Raw genomic sequence first — 18,680 nt, 5'->3', positions numbered from 1 at the left:
TGTGGGCAGTGAGTGGGGGTACCATCCGGTCGTTTGAGGTGATGCGGGAAGGAGAGAGAAGGCCTAGGATTGAGCCTGGAGACCAGCATTCTATGTGGCTTATTGGAAAATTCGTAAAATTTTTGTTTTGTCCATAAGAGGGATTTATCCATGGCTGACATGTCTAGAGATTTTATTTGATTACGCAGCGAGGTTACTGCCTGCAGTCGAACCACCGAGGGAGAGCAGAGAAGGGAACATTCAGCGGCTAGCAGTTTGGTTAGTAAAGAGGATTTCAAGAGGGCTGCATCCTTCTTTCTTCGTGAGCTTACAGAGATACACTGCCCCCTGAAGAACGCCTTGTGAGCCTCCCATAAGGTGGATGAACTGATTTTTTTCATTCTTTTTCTCGTTCATTGGTTTTAAAGACATGGCCGTTAGAGGATCTAATGTACAGGGGCACCTTCAGATCAGATGGGCACCATTGGATGTGAAAGGTGTACATCACTTGGTTCAAGTCCAAGGACCTTCTTTGTGGGACAGATTCTCTCCTTCATGCAGCTGGGTCTTCACCAATGTTTAGCTCTTCAAATGTCAACTGTCTGTACTTTTTATTCTGTTTCAGAGACCTTTGTCTTCACACTCTAATTAAGACCTTTGTGCAGTAGGTCTTCCAGGTGGTTCCCCCATTCCTTTCATCTGTGACTGCATGAGATCTGAATCTGGTTCTCTCGGCACTTCAGAAGCCACCATTTGAACCTATTAGAGATATTCCTTTCTACTCTCACCCACAAGGTTGCTTTCCTTGTAGCTATCACCTCTGCAATAAAGCCTTATCTTACAAGGAACCCTTTTTTGGTACTGCTAGGGGACAAGGTGGTGTTACGGTCCAGGACTTCATTCTTCCCTAAGGTAGTCTCTGCCTTTCACTTTAACTAGAACATTATTCTCCCATCCCTTTATTCTGCTTCAGTTCATCAAAAAGAAATTTCCCTCCATTGTTGGGATGTAGTTCAGGCTGTGCGAGTCTATCCTCAGCTATTGCTTCTTTTAGAAAGACTGATTACCTTTTTTTTCATTATGGATGGGCCCTAGAAGGGCACTCCAGTTTTTTTTCCACCATCTCTAGGCAGACTGTCATTCAGTTTTATGGTCTCAGGGATCAGGTTTCCCCTTTTCCTGTTAAGGCTCACTTCACTAGGGCAGCAAGAGTTTCTTGAGCTTTTCAACATCAGGCCCTTGTTTCTCAGCTTTGCAAGTCAAGGTTATCCAGAGAGGGGTAAATACCCCACCGGGGACACAGAAAACAATAACAGCCTGAGAGGTAAATTAACCTTACTGCAGTCTATTCAAAACTACACATTTCACTTTCAAAATATTTTATTTTTAAAATGCATAGAATACAATACGATATATTTAATAATTATTTTAAAGGTTCATTAACATTAAATCCTGGAAAATGACGAGTTCACGACAGTAAGCTATCAACAAATGGGGATAAAATAAAAATGGATATTCCAATCCTGTTAGGCCAGCTTAATGGGTTACCCAGTCTGGTGGAGAACACTAAGGAAATAGAGGGATTCCCAACCCCCGCCACCCCTAACGGGATCATACTGTGCCGAAAGAGTGAACCCTCCACCTCCCCAGTGACCCCACCCCCCAGTCAAAAAATGTTTTGACAGAAATATCCAGTCTAACATGATAAACTTATCTATAAATGTTGATATAATAAATTAAAATTGGAGATAAGAATCCTCAAATGTCATTTCCTAGTGTCCTCAAAACATATAGATAAAAAGACAGAAAAAGAGAAGGAAAAGAAAAGGAGAGAAAGAAAGGGGATACGGGTCTATCCTAATGCTTAGAAGGAGAGAGGGCCAGTGTGACACCATGCGAAATAGAAATCTCTATGTATTTAGCCCAAGGATCCCAGATTTTTTCAAACTGTGGGGTCCGGTCGACTAAAATGCTGGCCAATTTTTCTTAGGTCATTATCCAGGAAACTTTTCTTCTGACCTCTGACAAGAAGGGCCTAGGTTTCTTCCAAGCTTTCGCTATTATAAGCTTGACTCCTGTGAGCATGAAGTGAATTAATTTTTGTGTGTGCTTGGGAATGAGAGGTATGTGGGCATTTAGAAGAGCTACAAGAATGGACCTAGGAATCTGATGACCAGTCACCTTAAATATCATGTTAAAAACTTTATTCCAAAATGGTCGGATCCTAGGACATCCCCACCAAGTATGAACCATCGTTCCCAATAATTGACAACCTCTGAAACAAGTTGGATCTGCAAGTGGATATATGGTTGCAAGCCTGGTTGGGGTTAAATACCACCTGGTTAGAACCTTAATGTTAGCTTCCATCAGGGAAACAATAAGAATTCCCCTGAAAGATTTTGAGTAGGCAGTATACCAGGTTGCTAAGTCCCAACTGAATTGACAATCATTTTCCCAGGCCTCCATATAGGAGGATTTAGCTGTAGGGTGAGTGAGGCACGAGTAAATCACAGAACTTCCTCCTTTTTGTTCCATAGCTTGTTCACACCAGATCTCAAATTTTGTGAATTGGAACGGAAGGGGTTTATCCTTCCAAATTTGGTGTAAGAATTTAGAAATTAGATCGAAATGGAGTCTTTCAGAATCTGGAAGTTTCAGCGTATTGACGCAATAGGGTTATGGGCTTTCCAGATTTAAAGAAATGTCCTATACGATATAGTCCCTTGTCCACCCACCATTGGAATGTTTTTCCATCTAAGCCTGGAGGGAAGTCCGGATTATTGAATAAGTGTGATAGGGGACGTCCTGTGGAAATGAGAGTCGGGTGACTTCTGAGGCTTTCCCAAAGTGCGTAAAAATTGGGACATAGTTGGGGCCATTATGGGACGTCTTTTCTTAGGTGGACACCATAATAAATAATCCAAGGATAAGTGGGGTACTGCCTGTTGGTCTATATTGATCCAGTCTGGTTTTTCAGGCTTTGAGTAAATTATGGATAGTTGAGCCAGTCTAGCGGCTATATAATATTTGTGAAGATCAGGAAGACCTAGTCCTCCCTTATTTTTATGGTGAAATAAGGTGTGTTGGGGTATTCGATAGCCAGAGGCACCCCATGTGAATTTGAGAATCTTGCTCTGGAGTTTTTATAAATGAGATTTATTAAGTGGAATGGGAAGAGATCTAAAAAAATATAAAATTCTTGGGAGTAAGGTCATTTTAATCGAATTTATCTTACCTAACCAGGATGTTTGGACCAGGTTTTAAGGTCATTTTCTAATTTCTTATATAAAGGGGGATAGTTGTTTGTGTAGAGATTTTCAAAGCGGGCAGTGTGATACCCAGGTATTTAATGGAGCTGTCGTTCCAGTCGAATTTGAACGACTGTTTTAACTGAAATACAGTTGGTGGGGGGAGCGAAACATTAAGGGCTTGGGATTTTGTATAGTTGACCTTCAGGCCTGTTATTTTAGAAAATTTATTAAGGGTCTGACATATGTTTGGAAGGGAGGTCAATGGAGAAGTCACGAATAAGAGAAGATCATCCGCAAAGAGTCCACATTTGTGGGTTTGATCTCCGCAGGATACCCTTTTAATGTTTGGATTGTGGCGAATGTCTATTGCCAAAGTTTCTATAGCAATGGCGAATATTATAGGGGAAAGCGGACATCCCTGTCTCGTTCCCGTGGCTATATTCATTGGTTTTGAATAATGTCCTTGTAGACTAATGCCTTAGGTTGCGAGTACAGGGTTTGAAGCCTTTTGCAGGTCAAGTGATAAAAGAAGCCCCTCCTGTCTCACCCCTGCCTCCAACCAGATTGTAGAATGGAGATCAAATTAATTGCTCATCTTATTTGATCCGGACCTTGTCTGCCTGGAATAAAGCCCACTTGGTCTTTATGTATATGGGAATTAATAAAGGATAATAAACGGTTGGCCAATATTTTTGTCATTATCTTAATATCATTATTAATGAGAGAGATTGGGCGATAATTGTTGACTTCTTCAGGGTTTTTATCAGGTTTGGGGATGACTCTGATGTATGCTGAGTTGAGGTGGGTATCTTAGGGAACACCCTGTGTTTTAGAGTTAAAGAAATTAGTCAAATGCGGTGCTAAAGTTCCTGAGAAGGCTTTGTAATAGGGAATGGATAAACCGTCAGGTCCTGGTGCTGACCCTCTTTTGAGGTCTTTAATGACCTCCTGAACCTCATCTACCGTAAAGGGAGCTTCTAGTAAATTTTTGTGTGAGGAATTTAGAGTTGGGATAGGGAGTTCATCTAGATATTTAAAAATTAAATCTCTGTCTAAATGGGAAGATGAACTGTAAAGGTTGGAATAGAAATCTTGAAATGCGTCCAAGATTTTGACTGGATTAGCTGTGGGGTTGACCTGCTATTCTGATCTTGGGTATTGTATGAATTTTGACTTGGGGGGGGGGGGGGGGGGGGGGAGTTTTGTCACTAGTAATGACCCTAGCTTGTTTGTATGTAAATAAAATTTATTACTACTCCAATCTTATCACCTTTTCTGCTTGCGTAGTGAGGGCTAGGTTGAGATCCAGTGTAGTTTTATCCAATAGGGAAGTAGAGACCGAGGATGGCTCTCGTTTGTGGTGAGCTCTGAGGGTAGTGAACGCTGTTTCAAGACGCTCTATTTCAGCTCTTTTTCTCTTTTGGTTTGAGTAGAGATTTGAATAATTTTACCCCGAATGAAGGCCTTGTGGGCAGCCCAAAGAGTTTCAGATGAGATGTCCCCCGTGTCATTAAAAGAGAAATAATCTTTAAGTGCTTTATCGATTATCTCTACATTATGTGGGTTAGGTAGAATTGACTAATTTAATTTCCAATGACCTCCCTTACTACTTGGCATACTAGACCATAAAGTTATGACAACCACTGAATGATTAGATAGGGCTGTATCTTTAATGTGAGCGTTATGAATTGATGGTATTAGGTATGTGGGGATCAGAATATGGTCTATTCTAGCATAAACATTATGAGGGTGTGAATAATGTGTAAAATCACGTTTAGTGGGGTTTAGTTCCCTCCAGGCATCGGCTAATCCATGAGTGGAAATTATTCTTGCAATTTTATGACTTTCTTTGGTTGGGCGAGATAGTTGATCCTTTAGGGGTTCAGATTTATCCAAAGTCTGATCGAATGCTACATTCGAATCTCCCCCAAAAATGACTGTGCCCGCAAGCATATGGTTTAATGTGTCTGTCATAGTCTTAAAAAAGACAGCTTGTCCTCTATTGGGAGCATAATAAGATACTATAATGTAAAGGTGTCCTTCTATTGTACCCTGTACCAAAAGCATTCTCCCTTCAGGATCAATGTACTCCATATTCTTTTCAAATTTACATGATTTTGAAAAAATGATAGCTACCCCTTTAGTTTTATTTTCAGCGCTAGATAGGTGAAATTGGGGAAAGTGTGGGTGTATAAATTTGGGACTATACATACAGGAAAATGCGTCTCTTGGAGAAGGAGGATATCTATGTTAAGAGATTTATGGTAGTCCTGAATTTTTCTTCTTTTAATTGGGGAGTTAAGGCCTTGAACATTGTGAGTAGCTATTTTAAGGAGGGTCTGTGTGTTGTCAGCCATGGAAGTCAATAGAAATGTACTCGTGAATTAAGTCCTCACTCACCCTAGGAAGTCTGCTGACCAAAAGCGTGATTATGACCTCATTCACTGGATAAGATCGAAAGGTTATATGCATTTTTAACCTGAGAATGTCGTTTTCTGTAACATAAAGAAAGGTTAGACACGTATCACTAAGAAGGGGAAGAGAACAGGAAGACAAAAGAAGAGAAAGAAAAAGGAAAGTCTCTTATCATACAGAATCAGGGTTCGGGAGAGGAGACACCCCCCGAAGCCTGGAAAAAAAACAATAGAGGTCTGACCGAAAGGGTACAGACAACCTAGTCCCCAGAGACCTACTGGTTTCTAAGGAATAGGTGGATGCGCATGTGGACCAGCCCCACACAGGGCGCCCGCAGCAGGAGAAAATTATTAATAAAAATAGCACGACAAAATTGACTTATACAATTATGCATTGTCACAGTCCTCTGAGAATTAAGTTTTTTCATGAAGACCTAGACATCTATGACTGATATATGCTGTTAAAGCCTATAAGCGTATAAATGGAACCTATAGGCTAAAAGGAGAAGAAGTCTGTAGGATTGTGAATAACTATAAAACAGGCAAGGGGACTAGAATAGCAAATGGGGGTAAAAGCCCCTAAGAAATGTCACAGATAGGTCTGTGAGCGGTCTCTAAAACCGTTTAAGAGACAGGCAACAAGAGTGGTGTAAGAGTCATTATTCAGGAGGGTCCATCGTCCTTGCTTTTCTTCGCCCTTCCCTTGTTCCAAAATGGGCCTTGTGAGCTCGTCGGGTTGGGTCTTTTGGTCTGGCTGGGACAGACAGTGATGGTATCCATTTTTGTTTCTTGCGAGATGAGTTTGAGTTGTAATAGCAATCTCTCCCCTTCCTGGAAGCTAGAAAAGGAGTAGGCTCTGCCTTTGTCAGTAAACTTGACTGCGAATGGGAAGGTCCATCTGTATTTTATTCCTTTCTGAGTGAGGATCAGTAAAAGTGGCTTCAGTGCCCTCCTTCGTTGAAGCATGGAGCGGGATCGATCTGCGAAAAGCTGAATCAAGTGGCCATGGCAGAATATTTGCGGAGCATATCTGGCTTGTTTCATGACCTCTTCTTTTACGGCATAAAAATGGGGCTTGGCGATAATATTTCTGGGTTTTCCATCCTTTCTAGGAGGTCCTAGGGCTCTGTGGGCTCTATCCAGCTCTAGACGGTGCTGGGGGATATTAGGAATCATGGTTCTGATCATTTCCTGGACTGCTGATGGTATGTCCAAAACAGATTCAGGTAGCCCTCTGATCCTAATATACCTGCGTGATCTGTTTTCCAGTTCATCGATTCTGGAAATGACAATATCTAGTTGTTCCTGGACAGTATAACTTTTTTGCATTTTGGTTTGATGCAGCCACTGTTTTCTCCAATTTGTGTTCTATAGCGTCAATTCTTGTTCATATATTTTGAAAGTCGGCTTTCAGGTCTCGGGTAATTTTAGCCGCTGTATTTGCTAGTCCTCTATCAAGGAGTTCTGAAAACCTTTGAAATAGGTCCGTCAATATAAATGCCTGCTCCCCTGAAAGAGCCTCTGAGGGAACTGAGGTATTCTGAGAGGAAAAATTTAGCCCTGAGGAAACTATGGAATGGTCAGGTATTGAGTGGCTAGTAAGGGGTTCAGTGTATGCCAAAGGAGGTATGAATGCCTGAGGAGTGCCTGTCTGAAGCCTTGAGGTAGATATCAGTGTCTCAGGGGTGAATACTGGCGTTTTCTCTGTGAGGCAGAATGCGCTGGGTTCTGTATTCTGCATATCGGCGGCCATTTTGGATTTTCCCCCTCACAGTTCTCTAACTCAAATTAGGGTCTGGAGTCCCTCCTAAATAAAATTTAACTATTGGGGGGTGTTACCGGTTAGGCAGGTAGTCTGCCTGTAAAATTTCCCGTCTGTGTGACTGCCAGTCTTTCCGCTACGGGCGCCGCTATATCAGGCTGGAGCGGAGCTCTCGGCTCAGTCAGCCATCCACGGAGCTCCACGCAGGCGCTCCAAAACTACACATTTTAAAGGAATCTTGTCATGCAAACAGAGTCAGTGACCTGAAACAATTATCGAGATAACATTTCTGACTTTCATTCGCCACGTGTTTTTTCAAGTCTGTTTATAAGGTATTCTGCAGTTGATCTAACAGTATACGGTTAGAAGCATCAATGGAATTGTAGGTAATCCTACAGATCTAAGCAGAGAAAAAGCAGTGGTTTTCCTAAAGCAGTTGCAGATTTTACTATTACACTCTTATGAACACAGGTTAGATTTATTTATACTGCAGAGTTGTGGTAACGTAGCCAAAGTGTTGTCTGTGCTCTCATGTTACAAGTTTCTGAGTACGTTCTGTCCAATTGCTTAGCCACATTAAGAGTGTATTTACACTTCATTTTTCTGAAAAGAACCATAATACTTGTGTGATTTTTTTTTTTTTTTTTAAACCTTTCCTAGCATTGTTTTAAATACTTTTAGCATGAAAGTGTGCAGTAACGCATGTAACCCTTGTTCTGAAAAAACAAAAATAGGAAGCTTCTGCCTACTTTTTGCCTGGTCCTATTTCACTTAAAAATGCAGTACATGTAAAATGCACCAAAAACACCATGGGTTATTAGAACACATAAAAGGTGCAGTTAAAAAAAAAAAAAACATTTTTTTTTTAATGCAGAGGTAGTGTATGTATCACCCTTAAGACTAGCTCATAAAAAAACATGCTGTTTCCTCACAGCATTCATATTTTTTTGTGGGGCAACAGACAATGGAGAGATCATTTTCCCTTAAACACCTTTAAAATGTGAGCACGTGGTATGTTTTAGGATTGCTGTGTGTATATACACATGTGAATTTGCAATTCAGAATTACCTTTATTGTTGAATTGTTATTAACAAGTTGTAATCTGATTATGTCTTTTTTTGTTTTTTTTTTTGTTTGGTTAGTTCAAGATATGGATCAACTGTATGAGAAATTGAACAGTAAAAAGATTGAGAGAGGAAATGAAATGTTCAATCAAGCCAATAAACAAGTTCACTTGCCCACTGACTATGCAGAAACCACGGTGGGTATTGTTGAAAGATAGACATAAAAGGCATTGGGACAGATCTGTAAGAGAAAGCATAAACAGTCTGTCAGAAATCAAAGCATTTAAATACTTGAAATTATATTCTCAAGACTTGCAGGTTTGTGTGTATATATGTGTATACAGTATCTCAGAAAAGTGAGTGCACCCCTAACATTTTTTGTTAATATTTTATATCTTCATCTGACCATACTGAAGAAAATACACTTGCTACAATGTAAAGTAGTGAGTGTACAGCTTGTATAACAGTGTAAATTTGCTGTCCCCTGAAAATAACTCAACACACAGCCATTAATGTCTAAACCGCTGGCAACAAAAGTGAGTACACCTCTAAGTGAAAATGTCCAAATTGGACCCAATTAGCCATCTTCACTCCTTGGTGTCATGTGACTCGTTAGTGTTACAAGGTCTCAGGTGTGAATGGGGAGCAGGTGTGTTAAATTTGGTGTTATCGTTCTCACTCTCTCATACTGGTCACTGGAAGTTCAACATGGCACCTCATGGCAAAGAACTCTCTAAGGATCTGAAAAAAAGAATTGTTGCTCTACATAAAGATGGCCTAGGCTATAAGAAGATTGCCAAGACTCTGAAACTGAGCTGCAGCATGGTGGCCAAGACCATACAGCGGTTTAACATGACAGGTTCCACTCAGAACAGGCCTCGCCATGGTCGACCAAAAACGTTGAGTGCGCGTGCTCAGTGTCATATCCAGAGGTTGTCTTTTGTAAATAGACATATGAGTGCTGCCAGCATTGCTGCAGAGGTTGAAGGGGTGGGGGGGTCAGCCTGTCAGTGCTCAGACAATACACTTCACACTGCATGAAATTGATCTGCATGGTTGTCATCCCAGAAGGAAGCCTCTTCTAAAGATGATGCACAAGAAAGCCCGCAAACAGTTTGCTGCAGACTAAGGACATGGATTACTGGAACCATGTCCTGTGGTCTGATGAGACCAAGATAAACCTATTTGGTTCAGATGGTGTCAAGCGTGTGTGGCGGCAACCAGGTGAGGAGTACAAAGACAAGTGTGTCTTGCCTACAGTCAAGCATGGTGGTGGGAGTGTTATGGTCTGGGGCTGCATGAGTGCTGCCAGCTCTGGGGAGCCACAGTTTATTAAGGGAGCCATGAATGCCAACATGTACTGTGACATACTGAAGCAGAGCATTATCCCCTCTCTTCGGAGACTGGGCCACAGGGCAGGATTCCAACATAACGACCCCAAACACACCTCCAAGATGACCACTGCCTTGCTAAAGAAGCCGAGGGTAAAGGTGATGGACTGGCCAAGCATGTCTCAAGACCTAAACCCTATTGAGCATCTGTGGGGCATCCTCAAATGGAAGGTGGAGGAGAGCAAGGTCTCTAACATCCACCAGCTCCGTGATGTCATCATGGAGGAGTGGAAGAAGACTCCAGTGGCAACCTGTGAAGCTCTGGTGAACTCCATGCCCAAGAGGGTTAAAGGAACACTAAAGGTAAAAATGTTTTTTTTTTTTTTTTAAATAACAAACATGTTATACTTACCTCCACTGTGCAGCTCGTTTTGCACAGAGTGGCCCCGAACCTGGTGTTCTGGGGTCCCTCGGCAGCTGTTTCAGCTTCTCCCCGCAAGAACTAATCGCCTTCATGCGAGCTCCCTCGCATGGTGGTGAGTTCTTGCGGGCGCGCTCCCGTGATACAGCCGGCGGCCATAGTCGCTCACTGTATCACTCAGCCCCGCCCCCCGGCGCGCCGCGCCATTGGATGTGATTGACAGTAGCACGAGCCAATGGCTGCGCTGCTTTCAATCCATCCACTCTAGCCAATCAGCGGTCAGGCTGATCAACAAAGAGGATGTCGGGGCGAACGCGGGACTTTTGAGGGCTCAGGTAAGTAAAACGGGGGGGGCTGGGGGCGGCGGTATTGTCAGATGTTTTTTCACCTTAATGCATAGAATGCATTAAGGTGAAAAAATGTTTACCTTTACAACCCCTTTAAGGCAGTACTGGAAAATAATGGTGGCCGCACAAAATATTGACACTTTGGGCCCAATTTGGACATTTCCACTTAGGGGTGCACTCACTTTTGTTGCCAGTGGATTAGACATTAATGGCTATGTGTTGAGTTATTTTGAGGGGGCAGCAAATTTACACTGTTATACAAGCTGTACACTCACTACTTTACATTGTAGCAAAGTTGAATTTCTTCAGTATTGTCAAGATATAAACAAAGATATAATAAAATATTTACAAAAATGTCAGGTTGTACTCACTTTTGTGAGATTGTGTGTGTGTGTGTGTGTGCATATATATATATATATATATATATATATATATATATATATATATATACACACACACACACACACACACACACAAAATTATAACCATATTATTATACCTAATGTCGCTGTATTTTGCATCCAGTAATTTGGAATTTGATTGTAAAAGTTTGGGAAGGTATATAGTTAATCTTTTGAATATAATTTTAATAATGGTCCTATAGTTAAATCAGAACTCCAGCTTCTCTTTCCCACCCCATTACTCCTCACCCTTCAGTCTTTTGCCAGGTCTTGTGATGTCACTGGTCCTACTTCATCTCCCCCTCCAGGCAGTCCTCCTGGATCGAGCGGTCATAACTGGCTGTAATCACAACTCTAGTAACATAGTAATGGTTAACAATCATTTACTTGAGAAGTATTGGTCACACATGTGAGCATATATAACGAAAATAACAAGTATATAACACATTTAATTTAAGCTAAGACTAGGCTTTCAAAAAATTTGAGTCGGAAATTGTGGGTATTACTAGAATATGATTTTGCTATTATTCATTTTTACAAGCAGGCTGATTTCCATTGCTGGCTTTGTGGAAAGAACTGCAATAGTGAACGTCAGTGGAAAATGCACATCTCATCAGAAAAACATAAAGAGAGGGTATTCCACTCTGAGGATGACCAGAATATCTGGCAGCACCGCTTCCCTACTGGATCTTTCAGTGTGTGTAAAAGGTAGGTGTTTTGATCTCCAGCCATGATTGAGTTAAAATGTTGATTACACATCACTGGTGCCCATACTGGAGTTTAAAACCACCATACTAAAAATACATATACAGTACCTAATTGGGATATCCTCAAAGAAGGAGCTGGTTGGCCAAAGCTTGCTTTACACTGGCCAGCAGACCCTCTACAGAGGTGTGACAATTTCAAATTCCAGCTCTAGAAAATGTATTAAAAAATATCTATGCAGATTGTGATGAGCATGTTTGGCCTCTAAATGTAAAGAAGGGAGTGCTAAATATAACAAATCATGATTACGGATTTGTAACTGCACAGGATGCAACTGGTTTGGTAATCACTTTGATCTCTGACAGTATAAAGTTGAGGTCTTGGATACAACCGTATTTTGGGGTCCGGGGCTGATTTGTGTATGATTCAGGCCTACAATGTCTTCCATCCTCTGATTTAGAAGAAATCCTCTGGTAAATCTTTAGGGATATTAAAGTGGTTGTAAAGGCAGAAGGTTTTTTTTTTGTTGTTGTTTTAATGTATTCTATGCATTAAGATAAAAAACCTTTTGTGTGCAGCAGCCCCCTAATACTTACCTGAGCCCCATCTCAATCCAGTGATGTTGCACGAGAGACAGCAGCGAAGCGCTATTGGCTCCATTCGGTGAGCCAATGAGAAGAGAGCGGTGGTGGGGCCACGGCTCTGTGCCTGAATGGACACACCGAGCTGCAGCTCGGCTTGGGTGCCCCCATAGCAAGCTGCTTACTGTGGGGTCACTCGGCAGGAGTGAGGGGCCAGGAGAGCCAGTGAGGGACCCGAGAAGAGGAGGATCTGGGCTGCTCTGTGCAAAACCATTACACAGAGCAGGTAAGTATAACCATGTCTAACAAGTATAACGAGACTTTAATATCACTTTAGACATAAAATAAATAAGCTGATTTAATATAATAAATGAACAAAGACCGTGAACCTGATGTATGTTTGCACTAACTCTAAGGTGAAAGTGTCTGGTTTAGCTAAGCTTTTTAGTCAGAGAAGCTGTGTGTGTGTTTTTTGGATAACCTGTGTATTAATCTGGTGGAGAGCAGAATTTACAGAAAAAGGGTGACAGGAGCTTGGATCTCTCACAAGCCAGCAATTTGTTAGTGCTGGAAGCTTGTGTGTTTGATCCTTGTTTTTTTTTTCTTTTTTTCTTTTTTATTTATACAAAAGAACCAAGTATCCATCAAATACAATATACTGCAAAATAAGTGTCACATTCACCTAATACAAAAAATGGTTCAAAACAACATGGTATTATAGAGCAAGTAACCAAAATACTAAATATCTCTAAGCCCTACACCATTTTCTTCTCTCCAGAGCTAAGGAGGTGAAAAAATAGTCCCCCAAGGTTTACTCCGACGGACACTTCAGTTCCCTTTTCTTTTTAAAGTAAGAAAAACCTAAAACAAAACACACACAAAAAAAACCCTAGGGTGATGGACTGCGTGTATGTATTAACAGGAAAGAGAGACCTCAATCTCCAGAACAACTTTCCAGGAGTAACTTCCCCTCATATACAAACTTATCCCAGTGTGACCATGTTTTGGTGTATTGTTCCTTTCTGTCTTGAGCAGTAAGCACTAGGCCTTCTATTGCATTAATACTCCTGACCTTATTAAGCCACATAGCAATAGAAGGAGGATTCCTTGTTTTCTATGTCCAGACCTTGAGGTTTTTGGTGCTTATAAATTTCTGAGGTTGCCAGATAGACAATGATTCTTTTTTTTTTTTCGTCTTCATTTGTATCTTTAGCCACCTCTCCCTGAAGTTAGCCCTCTTACAAAATAATGAGTATCCTGTTTTGTTCTTGCATAACAGTTAATGACCCCTGTAAAAATTTTGCTATATCTCAACCCGGACCTACAATCCTCAGAGACTACCTGTTGTTCAAGTACATTGCGGTTACCTTATTTTCTGCATCTGTACTTCAGCATACAATATATAAATGATTCCTAAAAGATAACTGTGAATGCAAACTGGCATCACTGCATAATGGAAAATAGACCAGGATGTAAAACAGGAGAATTCATAAAGATAGTCAGACACAGGCACGTGAATCGGATGGGCCTCACTCCATAGCAGACAATTTTTCCTAAGTGAGCTCCCTCCCTTCTGGCCACCGCAACTGTCACGCAGACAGGCACATAGTTTAGGAGTTTTGTAGTGGCGTAGCCAGAGCCTGATGAGGAACTGAAAGACTAGCGTCCCATCAAGCAGTTGACGGTGCCATAGCTGCTATTTAGTACAATAGCAGCTTTTCAGATCCATCTGCTGCTGGCTTTATCCTTGGCCCCATTCAGCTGTTGGCCAGGACATTCCCCAGCTCAAAGCTAAATGTAAACAAATGGACCACATATACTGGTGATGTCATTACCCAAATATGGAAATGCCTATATTTCAGAAATTACAAACTTCCACAGGGGAAGCAGTTCTGATGGGAAACTAGTTCCCATGGCTGCCACACTTGTGGTGTGGGTGGAACCTGATGGAAAACCGAGAAACTACTTCCTTATCAAGTCCAGCTTGCTTTTGATTGGAGGACAGACATTGGGTAAATTTGAAAGCTGCTCCAGTTTCTTACACTCTCAGCATGTACAAGAGACACAAGATAATATGATTCTAAATTTCCCCTAACAATGAACATTGTTAGGTGCAAATAACAGAAAACATTCGGGGTGGGGCATATTTGTGTCGGGAGCTTGTCATAAAAACCTACCCAGAAAGTATTCTGTTGTTTGCACCTTCCACTGCCCATTGTTATATGAGGACCTGTATGTGCAAGTCCCCTTAGGGAACATTATATTACATTGTGTCTGTTGTACATGCTGGAAGACAAAGTAAAGCCTGATACATACTAACAGTCTTTTTCGCTCAACGGGTTGACAAAAAAAAAACTGACTGCTTCGGTCAGAGCCACTATACTAACCATCTAACGGGAGTACAGTGACCCCAAACCCCCCCCCCGCTAAGTGGTTGTGTTCTGACAGGGGGACACCCCCCGCCAGAACACTCCCATCAGTGCTCTCAGCCTTTGAACCGACTGACATACACAAGCAGAATGTCAGCTGTTTTTTATTGAACCGGCCCGTGTGTACGGGGCTTAACTGGAGAAGCTTTTGAATCCGCCCACTGTTGATCAAAAGCAAGGTGGACCTGATTGGAAACTAGGTTCTCTGTTTCCTAACAGGCTTCGCCCACCAAACAAGCGTGGCAGTCATGGTAACTAGTTTCTCATCAGGTTTGCCCCCCCCCATGAGTTGTGAGTAAATGGAGAATTAACTCTGCCATTGTACCTGTTGTATCAAGCCTTCAAAGGTGTTCTTGGATCCCTTATCTGCAACCTAATTGCTGTCAGTAGAACACAGTAAGAAAAAAGTGTTGAAACCAAAGGGCCTCATTGCTTGTTGAAAGCACAAGAATATTGCCTCTCCTTATAAGTCCAAAAGAGATACTGCTTTTGTTTTCTGTTTTTAAAGTAGAATTGAAGGCAACATTAAAAAAAAATTACAAGCAGGCAGGCTATTTATCGCAGAAGAGACATACAATTACATACACCTACCTACCTGCCTGCTCTCAGTCTTCAGTGGCATGTTAATTGATCTGCACATGCGTAGCTTAGTTTACATTGATTGGTGGCATGGTCCCTGTGTGCTGGGATTACTGATGCCTATGCCTGTCCAGGAGTCATACCGCACCGACCAATACAATAGAACTGATAGGAGGGGAGGGGGGGAGTAAATCACCACACACAATTGCAAAAAGTCAGAAGGGATTCCGCCACCTAGGTATTTAAATGTAGAAGAGCAAAATTTAAAGGAAAAATTATCCCGAAGAGCTTGGACTTGGTGTGGCAAAAGGAACAAGTTGAGGATTTCTGATTTAGATAGATTCACTTTAAAATTGCTCAAGGTGCCAAAACGCTGACATTCTTGCAAAATGGGAAGAAGAGACACATGCAGGTTGGTGACATAGAGTAACATTGCTCAGTTTTTTAATAGCTTCTTTGTGGAGTTAAGATACCTACCTCTAACTTCGGAATTGTCCATTTATTGACCTCTTCCACTAATTTTTGTACAAAAAGTGAAATCTGGAATAAGGTGGTGGTGAGAGAGGGAGTGAGGGATTTAATATTCAACAAAGATGCTACTGAGAGACCGATTCTACCTTTTGCTACCGATCATATTTGCATACTGACTAGCAGAAGTGTGACCGCTTATTAACCACTTCATAATGGGCACTTATATCATTTTGTTCCCACAAATAGAGCTTTCTTTTGGTGGTATTTGATCACCTCTGGGATTTTTACTTTCTGCTAAACAAATAAAAAAAGACAGAAAATTTTGAAAAAAAAAAGTTTTTTTTTTGTTTCTGTTACAAAATTATTTACTTATTTGTAAGTACCGTAAGTAAGTTTTCTCCTTCACTGACAGGCACTGATAAGGCGGCACTGATAGGCACCGATGAGTAGGCACCAATGAGGTGGCACTAATATGCAGCACGGATGGGCACTGATAGGCGGCACGGATGGGCACTGATAGGCGGCACGGATGGGCACTGATAGGTGGCATGGATGGGCACTGATAGGTGGCACGGATGGGCACTATGTGGCACTGATGTACACTAATAGATGGTACTGATGGATGCCAATCAGTGCCAAACAATAATGCCTGCCAATCAGTGATGCCCATTGTGGGCACTGATTGGCATCCATTGTGGGCACTGATTGGCATCCCTGGTGGTCTAGGGTGGCATACCTAGTGGTGACATCCCTGGTGGCATCCCTGCTGGTCCAGTGCAGGCGTTTTCGGGGGAGCAGCGCTGATAATCAATCAGCACAGACCCCCCTGTCAGAGGAGCAGCCGATCGGCTTTCCTCTACTCGCGTCTGACAGACACGAATGAGGAAAAGCCAATCAACGGCTCTGCCTGTTTACATCGTGATCAGCTGTGATTGGACACTGCTGATCACGTGGTAAAGAGTCTCTTTTAGAGACTCTTTACCTAGATCGAAGTTGCAGTGTGTCAGACTGACACACCGCAACAACGATCGGGCGCACATCGGCTTGATATCCTGGCGAAGTCATATGACGTCCGGTCAGGATATCTAAACCACTTTGCCGCCGTCATTTTGCTATATGGCGAGCAGCAAGTGGTTAAAAGGTCTGAATAGAAAGGACATCTTACTGCAGTTGTGGAGAGCGCAAAAAATGAACATTGGTACAGTGGTGGCAGGCTTTGGTGCAGCGACAACGTAAGTGGGGACATGTGGGAGAGGTGGTGAGAGAAGAGAGAGAGTATGGGGTTTACATACAATAGAGATTGTAAACTGTGACAGACCCAACCAAGACAGGGGCTTTTGGAGTTGACTTTTGCAGGGTAGTCTCTTGCCTACTGATTCTGGACCCTGGCTTTTGATGGGCTCTTTTCTTTGGGAGGTGTGTGCCTGGGGGATCTTTGGAATGGGTTTGCCTCGGGTTCGGGTCCATGTCTTCCTGAAAAACACAGAATCTGGGAACCTTGGACCTGGATACAGATTTGGGGCCTCTGTGCCCAAACCAGCAATGACTGCTTCAAACCCCCCCCCCCAGACTCAGAGATTCAGAAAAGATGTTAATATAATCTGCTCAAAACAACCTGATCCTGGAGTCTGCTGCTATATTCTGTTTATTAAGATGTCTTTCCATTGTGTGCCTCCTAGGTGTGAGTTTCCATTGTTAATTGATTGGTTCTGTCTGACTGCTAATTCTCTTGTAGATATGATTCGCTTACTGTTATTTAGAACACTGTTAGCTATTCAGATGTACTGTTAGATGCACTGATGTTTTAAGTTTGCATTGTTTCGGATAATGTGATCAAGCTCTTATTATATTTTGTGTGGTTTCATTTCTGTGTGAGTTTTCAATAAAGAGTTCCAGTTTGCACCTAAGCTAGTGTTGTGTTCTTGGGTGCAATGCTCAGCTATACTATCTAGTTCCTGATTCTAGAGTGGAGGAAGCTGTATCTTGGCAAAGGCCACGCAGTCCATCACAGAGACCATTGGGATTGGTGTACAGTTTTGGTGCAGGGGGAGGAAGATAACAGTCAGCTGTGGTCACAGCAGCTTAGGGGGGGTGGGGGTTCAAGAAGGCACAGTGTTAAGGGGTGCAGCTGTCTTGTTGGTGATGAGTGGTGCCTCTGCAAGTCACTGTCAGTTGTAACTAAAGATCCGGGCCAGCAGCATAGGTCGGGGTTGAGGTGGTGTATTGGTGTTTTGGCGTATTGGCAGGCTGGACTTTACAGTGCCTTATGTAAAACACAGCAAAAGTCAGGTGATAAGGGAGGTGGTGTGGGTTGACTGGGCTAGAAGTTAGAAGGCTGCCATGGCCGACACTGCCAAGGTACTTGAGGCAATCTCCATCTGCCAGGCGACCGTGACATCTAAGATAGAGGATGTGAAAGTGGACATTTCCCTGATTAGGCAAGATATGCACAAACTGAGGGACCGGGTCATGGAAGCAGAGACCAGGATTAGCTGAGCTGAAGACACCCTCCACCCCCTGCAACACACAGCAGAAGACATGCAATGACGGATACAGCTTGCTCAAAAGCAGACAGGAAACAAAAGGTGGACTGCTGCGCCGGGTGAGTATGATGATCCTACAGGCTGAAGGGACTAGGTGCTGGCCCCGGCTTGCATCGGTGAGCATGAGATCAAACAAGAAGAAATTGTCCGCACACCTTCACCGATCCAACAGGTTTATTAAACATATAAAGACTGCCACAAGGACACAGACCGGATAAGAGGTGATGCATTTCACACTGACATTGTGCTTCTTGTCAGTGTGAAACGCATCACCTCTTATTATGTCTGTGTCCTGGTGGCAGTCTTTACATGTTTAATAAACCTGTTGGATCAGCGAAGGTGTGCGGTCAATTTCTTCTTGTATTCGCTCAAAAGCAGGATGATCTAGAGAATAGAGCTGGA

The 18,680-nt window shown here is 42.4% G+C and overlaps 1 protein-coding gene across 1 annotated transcript in view; it reads left to right on the top strand.

Moving 5' to 3' along the window:
* The window catches only part of ZC3H7A (zinc finger CCCH-type containing 7A), a 166,257-nt gene that overhangs the window by 141,473 nt on the left and 6,104 nt on the right, over positions 1-18,680 (top strand). The window contains exons 21-22 of the mRNA XM_073591074.1: positions 8,549-8,667; positions 11,515-11,678. Coding sequence (XP_073447175.1) covers positions 8,549-8,667; positions 11,515-11,678 — 283 coding nt within the window. The remainder of the gene's footprint in view (positions 1-8,548; positions 8,668-11,514; positions 11,679-18,680) is intronic.

Source organism: Aquarana catesbeiana, linkage group LG06, assembly GCF_042186555.1.
Source record: "Aquarana catesbeiana isolate 2022-GZ linkage group LG06, ASM4218655v1, whole genome shotgun sequence".
NCBI classification, from domain to species: Eukaryota; Metazoa; Chordata; class Amphibia; order Anura; family Ranidae; genus Aquarana; species Aquarana catesbeiana.
This window is presented reverse-complemented; position numbering and strand designations above follow the sequence as displayed.